The 9,357-nt window shown below is 65.0% G+C and overlaps 1 protein-coding gene across 1 annotated transcript; it reads left to right on the forward strand.

Moving 5' to 3' along the window:
* Nucleotides 1–2,052: 2,052 nt before the first annotated feature.
* On the forward strand, nucleotides 2,053–7,536 carry LOC104124658 (cytochrome P450 4F22-like). Its single transcript, XM_009637025.1, is given in 12 exon segments — nucleotides 2,053–2,251; nucleotides 3,002–3,055; nucleotides 3,141–3,268; nucleotides 4,664–4,785; nucleotides 5,147–5,414; nucleotides 6,313–6,379; nucleotides 6,457–6,486; nucleotides 6,489–6,576; nucleotides 6,650–6,783; nucleotides 6,872–6,936; nucleotides 7,041–7,123; nucleotides 7,359–7,536. Coding segments are annotated over 12 exon segments (1,416 nt in total).
* Nucleotides 7,537–9,357: the final 1,821 nt, after the last annotated feature.

The raw sequence follows: 9,357 nt of genomic DNA on the forward strand, positions 1-9,357 counted from the left end.
GATGAGCTCTAAGTGTCCCCAAGTCCATCTGTGCACCTAAACTAAGATTGTCATCACGGCCGGCCGTGACCCTGGGGACAAGGCTGTCCCCAAGGCTGTCCCCAAGGCTGGCTGGGACCCTGGGGACAAGGCTGTCCCCAAGGCTGACCACAAGCTGGGGACAAGGCTGTCCCCAAGGCTGACCACAAGCTGGGGACAAGGCTGTCCCCAAGGCTGACCACAAGCTGGGGACAAGGCTGTCCCCAAGGCTGACCACAAGCTGGGGACAAGGCTGTCCCCAAGGCTGACCACAAGCTGGGGACAAGGCTGTCCCCAAGGCTGACCACAAGCTGGGGACAAGGCTGTCCCCAAGGCTGACCACAAGCTGGGGACAAGGCTGTCCCCAAGGCTGACCACAAGCTGGGGACAAGGCTGTCCCCAAGGCTGACCACAAGCTGGGGACAAGGCTGTCCCCAAGGCTGACCACAAGCTGGGGACAAGGCTGTCCCCAAGGCTGACCACAAGCTGGGGACAAGGCTGTCCCCAAGGCTGACCACAAGCTGGGGACAAGGCTGTCCCCAAGGCTGACCACAAGCTGGGGACAAGGCTGTCCCCAAGGCTGACCACAAGCTGGGGACAAGGCTGTCCCCAAGGCTGACCACAAGCTGGGGACAAGGCTGTCCCCAAGGCTGACCACAAGCTGGGGACAAGGCTGTCCCCAAGGCTGACCACAAGCTGGGGACAAGGCTGTCCCCAAGGCTGACCACAAGCTGGGGACAAGGCTGTCCCCAAGGCTGACCACAAGCTGGGGACAAGGCTGTCCCCAAGGCTGACCACAAGCTGGGGACAAGGCTGTCCCCAAGGCTGACCACAAGCTGGGGACAAGGCTGTCCCCAAGGCTGACCACAAGCTGGGGACAAGGCTGTCCCCAAGGCTGACCACAAGCTGGGGACAAGGCTGTCCCCAAGGCTGACCACAAGCTGGGGACAAGGCTGTCCCCAAGGCTGACCACAAGCTGGGGACAAGGCTGTCCCCAAGGCTGACCACAAGCTGGGGACAAGGCTGTCCCCAAGGCTGACCACAAGCTGGGGACAAGGCTGTCCCCAAGGCTGACCACAAGCTGGGGACAAGGCTGTCCCCAAGGCTGACCACAAGCTGGGGACAAGGCTGTCCCCAAGGCTGACCACAAGCTGGGGACAAGGCTGTCCCCAAGGCTGACCACAAGCTGGGGACAAGGCTGTCCCCAAGGCTGACCACAAGCTGGGGACAAGGCTGTCCCCAAGGCTGACCACAAGCTGGGGACAAGGCTGTCCCCAAGGCTGACCACAAGCTGGGGACAAGGCTGTCCCCAAGGCTGACCACAAGCTGGGGACAAGGCTGTCCCCAAGGCTGACCACAAGCTGGGGACAAGGCTGTCCCCAAGGCTGACCACAAGCTGGGGACAAGGCTGTCCCCAAGGCTGACCACAAGCTGGGGACAAGGCTGTCCCCAAGGCTGACCACAAGCTGGGGACAAGGCTGTCCCCAAGGCTGACCACAAGCTGGGGACAAGGCTGTCCCCAAGGCTGACCACAAGCTGGGGACAAGGCTGTCCCCAAGGCTGACCACAAGCTGGGGACAAGGCTGTCCCCAAGGCTGACCACAAGCTGGGGACAAGGCTGTCCCCAAGGCTGACCACAAGCTGGGGACAAGGCTGTCCCCAAGGCTGACCACAAGCTGGGGACAAGGCTGTCCCCAAGGCTGACCACAAGCTGGGGACAAGGCTGTCCCCAAGGCTGACCACAAGCTGGGGACAAGGCTGTCCCCAAGGCTGACCACAAGCTGGGGACAAGGCTGTCCCCAAGGCTGACCACAAGCTGGGGACAAGGCTGTCCCCAAGGCTGACCACAAGCTGGGGACAAGGCTGTCCCCAAGGCTGACCACAAGCTGGGGACAAGGCTGTCCCCAAGGCTGACCACAAGCTGGGGACAAGGCTGTCCCCAAGGCTGTCCCCAAGGCTGGCTGTGACCCTGGGGACAAGGCTGTCCCCAAGGCTGACCACAAGCTGGGGACAAGGCTGTCCCCAAGGCTGTCCATGACCCTGGGGACAAGGTTGTCCCCAAGGCTGTCACTGAGCCCGGTGACACAGGGGAAGAGCACGGAGGAGGGCCTGCAGCAGGTGGATGAGCTGGTGGCACAGTACCGGCGCGGCTGCCTCTGGTGGATCTCACCATGGATGCCCATCCTCCGCCTCTTCCACCCCGAGACCCTCCGTCCCATCCTCCTGGCCGCAGGTAGGAATGAGGGTCACCAACCTGGCCTTGAGGGTCCCCAGGGCCACCTAGAGGTGTCACCATATCGGGTCCAGTGACCTGACTGTGCCCATGCAACCCACCTTCTGGTGGCCACCAACCCAACCCCAACCATCTCCAGAGCCACAGTGATCACACTTGGCTGACCCAGTGAGTGCCCATGCCATGGTGGCCACCAACGTGTCCTTGAGGGTCCCCAGGGCCACCCAGAGGTGTCACCATGTCCAGCTCAGTGACCTGGCCATGCCCATGCAACCCATCTTGTGGTGGCCACCAGCCCAACCCCAACCATCCTCAGAGCCACCCAGTGGTCACCCTTGCCTGGCCCAATGAGTGCCCAAACGCCCATTCATGGTGGCCACCAACCTATCCTTGAGGGTCCCCAGGGCCACCCAGAGGTGTGACCCGTAGCCAGCCCAAATGCCACCCCATGGTGGCCACCAACCTATCCTTGAGGGTTCCCAGGGCCGCCCAGAGGTGTGACCCATGGCTAGCCCATGCCCATCCCACAATGGCCACCAACCTATCCTTGAGGTTCCTCAGGGCCACCCAAAGGTGCCACTATGGCCAACATGGTGGCCTGGTTGTACCCCAAACCCTATCTTGGGGTGGTTATGGGTGCAGATGGGGGGTCCCCTCACCCTAGGGACCCCACCCTCCTTGCAAGCCCCGGAGGGGACCTGATGGCACCCTGGTGGCACCCGTCACCGGCCCCCCACCCATCTCTCGCAGCCTCCATCGCCCCCAAGGACCAGCTTTTCTACGGCTTCCTCAAGCCCTGGCTGGGTGAGTAGGTGCTTGGAGGTGGTGGGATGGGTGGGGGGCAGCACCCATGGGTGCCCCATGGATGTAGCTGGGGGTCTCGCTGCAGGGGACGGGCTGCTGCTGAGCCACGGGCGGAAGTGGGCTCAGCACCGGCGCCTGCTGACACCCGCCTTCCACGGGGACCTCCTCAAGTCCTACGTGGGCATCTTCAACCAGAGCACCCACATCCTGCACGTGAGCACCCGCTGCCTGTGCCCCGAGCCCAATCCTGCACCCCGAGCCCATCCTGCACCCTGACCTGCACCCCAAGCCCTGTCCTGCACCCCAAGCCTGTCCTGCACCCACTGACTGTGCCCTGAGCCCCATCCTGCACCCCGAGCCTGTCCTGCACCCACTGACTGTGCCCTGAGCCCCATCCTGCACCCCAAGTCCAATCCTGCACCCCGAGCCCTGTCCTGCACTCCGAGCCCAATCCTGCACCCTGACCTGCGCCCTGAGCCCCATCCTGCACCCAGACCCCATCCTGTACCCCGAGCCCAATCCTGCACCCTGAGCCCCATCCTATACCCTGAGCCCCATCCTGCACCCCGAGCCTGTCCTGCACCCCGAGCCCGTCCTGCACCCTGATCTGCACCCAGACCCCATCCTGCACCCTGAGCCCATCCTGCACACCAAGCCCATCCTGCACCCCGAGCCCCATCCTGCACCCACTGACTGCGCCCTGAGCCCCATCCTGCACCCTGAGCCCTGTCCTGCACCTCTGTCCTGCAACCAGACCCCATCCTGCACCCACTGCCTGCACTTTGTCCTGCACCCTGAGCGCCATCCTGCACCCTGAGTCCCATCCTGCACCCAGACCCCATCCTGCACCCAGACCCCATCCTGTACCCCGAGCCCCATCCTGCACCCAGACCCCATCCTGCACCCTGTCCTGCACCCTGAGTCCCATCCTGCAGCCTGAGCCCCATCCTGCACCCTGAGCCTGTCCTGCACCCTGACCTGCACCCCAAGCCCTGGCCTGCACCCTGAGCCCCATCCTGCACCCCGAGCCCATCCTGCACCCTGACCTGCACCCTGAGCCCCATCCTGCACCCTGAGCCCCATCCTGCACCCAGACCGCATCCTGAACCCACTTCCTGCACTCTGTCCTGCACCCTGAGCCCATCCTGCACCCCAAGCCGTGTCCTGCACCCCAAGCCCGTCCTGCACCCCAAGCCCATCCTGCACCTGCTGACTGTGTCCTGAGCCCCATCCTGCACCCTGAGCCCCATCCTGCACCCTGACCTGCACCCCGAGCCCTGGCCTGCACCCTGAGCCCATCCTGCACCCTGAGCCCCATCCTGCACTCCAAGCCCTGTCCCCACACCGCTGTCCTGCACCCCGACCCCATCCTGCACCCCGAGCCTGTCCTGCACCCTGACCTGCACCCCGAGCCTGTCCTGCACCCTGACCTGCACTCCGAGCCCCATCCTGCACCCTGAGCCCCATCCTGCACCCACTGCCTGCACCCAGACCCCTGTTCTTCACCCAGACCTGTCCTCACACCCCTGTCCTGCACCCCAACCCATCCTGCACCCTGAGCCCCATCCTGCACCCTGAGCCCCATCCTGCACCCCTCCCTGCCTGCAGGCCAAGTGGCGGGGACACGCAGCGGGGGGTGCGGTGGGGCTGGAGGTGCTGGAGCAGCTCAGCCTCCTCACCCTGGACACCCTTCAGAGCTGCATCTTCGGCCACCAGAGCCACTGCCAAGAGTGAGCGGCACCCCCTCCCCCCACAAGGGACCCCCCCAGCTCTGTCCCCTGTTGGGGTCCCCCCTTCCCTGGTTTGGTCCCCAGCTGGGGTCCCCCTGGCCTTTGCACCCATCAGGGTCCCCACCATCCCAACGCTTTCCCCTCTAGGGTCCCCCCCTATCCGCTCCCCTCAGGGTGCCCACCCTAGTGTCACCCCAACCTGGCCCCACATGTCCTCAACCGGCAGTGCTCTTGCTGCCACCCCACGTCCCCGCTGAAGCTCACCATGGCCAGAGGGGTGACCATCCCCAATGGCCAGGGGTGGCCATCCCTGGTGGCCCCTCGGTGGCCATCTCCAAACGGTTCCCCTGGTGCCCCACAGGCAGCCCAGCGAGTACATCAAGGCCATCTTGGAGCTGAGCACCTTGGTGGTGAGACGCCATCACCGCCTGCTCCATCACCCAACGTGGCTCTACCGCCTCTCGGCTGACGGGCGCCGCTTCGCCCAAACCTGCGCCACCGTGCACAGCTTCACCGCCGCCGTGGTGCAGCGCCGGCGTCAGGCCCTTGACCGCCTTGGCCACCAGGCCTGGCTGGAGAGCCACCAGGGACGGAGCATGGCCTTCATTGACCTTCTCCTGCTCTCTAAGGTAGGGCCAGGGTGAGGTGGTGTGGCCATGGGCAGGGTTGGCAATAGGGTGGTGACCATAGAGGGATGGTGGTGGCCAAGGGAATGGTGCAGGCCATGGGGAAGGTTGGCTGTAGAGTGGTGGCCATAGTGGCCTGGTGGTGTCCCAAGGGGATGGTGGTGGCCAAGGGGATGATGGTGACCATGGGGAAGGTTAGCCATAAGGTGGTGGCCATGGCGGCATGGTGGTGGCCAAGGGGATGGTGGTGGCCATGGGGGAGGTTGGCCATAAGGTGGTGGCCACAGCAAGATGGTGGTGATCAAGGGAACGGTGGTGGCCATGGGGAGGACTGGCTGTAGGCTGGTGGCCACAGGGAGGTGGCGATGGCCATAGGGGAATGCTGGTGTCCATGGGGAAGGTTGGCTGTAGAGTGGTGGCCATAGTGGCCTGGTGGTGCCCCAAGGGGATGGTGGTGACCATGAGGAAGGTTGGCCATAGGGTGATGGCCATAGCGGCATGGTGGTGGCCAAGGGGATGGTAGTGGCCATGGGCAAGGTTGGCCATAGGGTGGTGGCCATAGTGGCAAGGTGATGGCCAAGGGCACGGTGCAGGCCATGGGGAAGGTTGGCTGTAGAGTGGTGGCCATAGCAGCATGGTGGTGGTCAAGGGGATGGTGGTGGCCGTGAGGAAGGTTGGCCGTAGGATGATGGCCATAGAGGGATGATGGTGGCCAAGGGGATGGTGGTGGCCAAGGGGATGGTGGTGACCATGAGGAAGGTTGGCCATAGGGTGGTGGCCATAGGGTGTTAGCCATAGCAGCATGGAGATGGCCATAGGGGAATGGTGGTGGCCATGGGGAGGCTTGGCCATAGGGTGGTGGCCCTGGGGTGGCCCTTGGCTGCCATGCTCACCTTTTCAGGACGAGGACGGCAACACCCTGTCGGATGAGGACATCTCAGCCGAGGCTGACACCTTCATGTTCGAGGGTGAGGGGAAGCCATCAGGTGCCATTGGGGGGTGGGGACATCTCCCCTGTCCCCTCGCTCACCCCTTGTCCCTGCAGGCCACGACACGACGGCCAGCGGCCTGGCATGGCCCTGGCCCGCCACCCCCACTACCAGGAGAGGTGCCGCCAGGAGGTCCACGAGCTCCTCAAAGGCAGGAACGTGGAGGAGATCGAATGGTGAGAGGTCCCCGGTGTCATCCCCCGGCCACCTGCCTTGGGGGACGTTGGTGTCACCATCCCTCACCCCCAGGGAGGACCTGTCCCACCTGCCCTTCACCACCATGTGCATCAAGGAAAGCCTCCGCCTGCATCCCCCTGTCACTGCTGTGTCCCGGCGCTGCACCGAGGACATCGCCCTACGTGATGGACGTGTCATCCCCAAGGGTACGGCTTGCCCGGGGTGCAAAGTGTCCCTGATGTCACCATCCCCCCTTGTCCCTTGTCCCTAAGGCATCCGTTTCCATCTCACCAGGGATCATCTGCTTGATGAGCATCTATGGGACCCACCACAACCCGGATCTCTGGCCCGAGCCTGAGGTAGAGCCACTTGGCCCTGGTGGCATGACCATAGGACAGCGAGATGTCCCTGTCACCATGGGCAGGGACAACCCTGTCCCCATGGCATGACGGTGTCACTCCAGGTCTACAACCCACTGAGGTTCAGCCCAGAGAACAGCCAGGGACGGTCCCCGTTGGCCTTCATCCCCTTCTCTGCCGGTCCCAGGTAAGCCATGGTGGGGACACAAGTGTCCCCACATGTCCCCTTCCCAGCCTGGTTGGGTTCAAGGTGGGGTGGTGTCCTCCAGTGGTGACGTTTGGGCATCACGGGGACAACACCGTCCCTACATTTCGATGAGGTTCCACAACCCAGATGATGGGAAGGGGTGGGGTGGTGTCTGCTGTCCCCAACGTGTCCCCCCCTCCGTGGAGGTGACAGAGGGGGTGGGACATGGTGGCAGGAACTGCATCGGGCAGAGCTTCGCCATGGCCGAGCTGAAGGTGGTGGCGGCATTGACGGTGGCACGCTTCACCATCCGGCTGGACGCAGAGCGGCCACCACGCCGCAAGCCCGAGCTCATCCTCCGCACCGAGGACGGGCTCTGGCTGGTGCTGGAGCCACTGCCGGAGGTGGCCTGAGGGACACGGGGACATGGGGGACACCCTGGGTGGTGGCTGTCCCACCCAAGGGAGGGGAGGTCAATAAACGGTGGCACACAGGGGACAGTGTCGTGGGTGGGAGGGACAGGGTGGGGTGGTGGGGCTGGTCCTTCTCGATGACGGGCCACCTCATGGCATGGACGGGGCCCTCCATGCCACATGTGACCGTCCCGGCATGGACATGTCCCTTGGGACATGGGGTCACCATCCTGGCATGGACATGGCCATGTGTCACCATACTGGCATGGACATGTCCCTTGGGATGTGGTGTCACCATCCTGGCATGGACTTGTCCTCCTGGGCCACATGTCACCATCCATGATGTGTCCCCCCATGTCACTGTCCCCTCAGGGATGTGTCCCCCCATACCACACATCACCGTCCATGGACATGTCACCCTGTGTCACAGTCCCTTCATGCCACACATCACCATCCATGGACGTGTGCCCCCATGTCATCGTCCCATCATGCCACATGTCACCATCCATGGACGTGTCACCCCATGCCACCATCCATGGACATATCCCCCCATGCCATACGTCACCCATTCATGACGTGTCCCCCCATGTCACCATCTCCTCATGGACGTGTCCCCCCCATGCCACACATCACCTTCCATGGACATGTCCCCCTATGCCACACGTCCCCCTCCATGACATGTCCCCCCATGCCACCATCCATGGACGTGTCACCCCATGTCACCATCCATGGATGTGTCCCCCCATGCCACCCTCCATGACCCTCCCTGACGTGTCCCCCCCATCCACGTGTCCCTCCCATGCCACCATCCATGGACATGTCCCTCCTGTGCCACCCTCCATGACGTGTCCCCCCATGTCACCCTCCCTGACGTGTCCCCCCCATCCCACCCTCCATGACGTGTCCCCTCATGTCACCCTCCATGATGTGTCCCCCTATGTCCCCCTCCATGACGCGTCCCCCCCTGTCCCCCCCCCTCACGCGTCCCCCCCTGTCCCCCCCCCTCACGCGTCCCCCCCTGTCCCCCCCCCTCACGCGTCCCCCCCTGTCCCCCCCCCTCACGCGTCCCCCCCTGTCCCCCCCCCTCACGCGTCCCCCCCTGTCCCCCCCCCTCACGCGTCCCCCCCTGTCCCCCCCCCTCACGCGTCCCCCCCTGTCCCCCCCCCTCACGCGTCCCCCCCTGTCCCCCCCCCTCACGCGTCCCCCCCTGTCCCCCCCCCTCACGCGTCCCCCCCTGTCCCCCCCCCTCACGCGTCCCCCCCTGTCCCCCCCCCTCACGCGTCCCCCCCTGTCCCCCCCCCTCACGCGTCCCCCCCTGTCCCCCCCCCTCACGCGTCCCCCCCTGTCCCCCCCCCTCACGCGTCCCCCCCTGTCCCCCCCCCTCACGCGTCCCCCCCTGTCCCCCCCCCTCACGCGTCCCCCCCTGTCCCCCCCCCTCACGCGTCCCCCCCTGTCCCCCCCCCTCACGCGTCCCCCCCTGTCCCCCCCCCTCACGCGTCCCCCCCTGTCCCCCCCCCTCACGCGTCCCCCCCTGTCCCCCCCCCTCACGCGTCCCCCCCTGTCACCATCCATGGACATGTCCCTCCCATGCCACCCTCCATGATGTGTCCCCGCATGTCACCCTCCATGACGTGTCCCCCATCTCACCATCCATGGACATGTCCCCCCCATGCCACCCTCCATGACGTGTCCCCCATCTCACCATCCATGGACATGTCCCCCCCATGCCACCCTCCATGATGTGTCCCCGCATGTCACCCTCCATGACGTGTCCCCCATCTCACCATCCATGGACATGTCCCCCCCCCGCCCCCCCCCCCG

The sequence above is a fragment of the Egretta garzetta genome, unplaced genomic scaffold, assembly GCF_000687185.1.
Source record: "Egretta garzetta isolate BGI_Z169 unplaced genomic scaffold, ASM68718v1 scaffold484, whole genome shotgun sequence".
Classification (NCBI taxonomy): domain Eukaryota; kingdom Metazoa; phylum Chordata; class Aves; order Pelecaniformes; family Ardeidae; genus Egretta; species Egretta garzetta.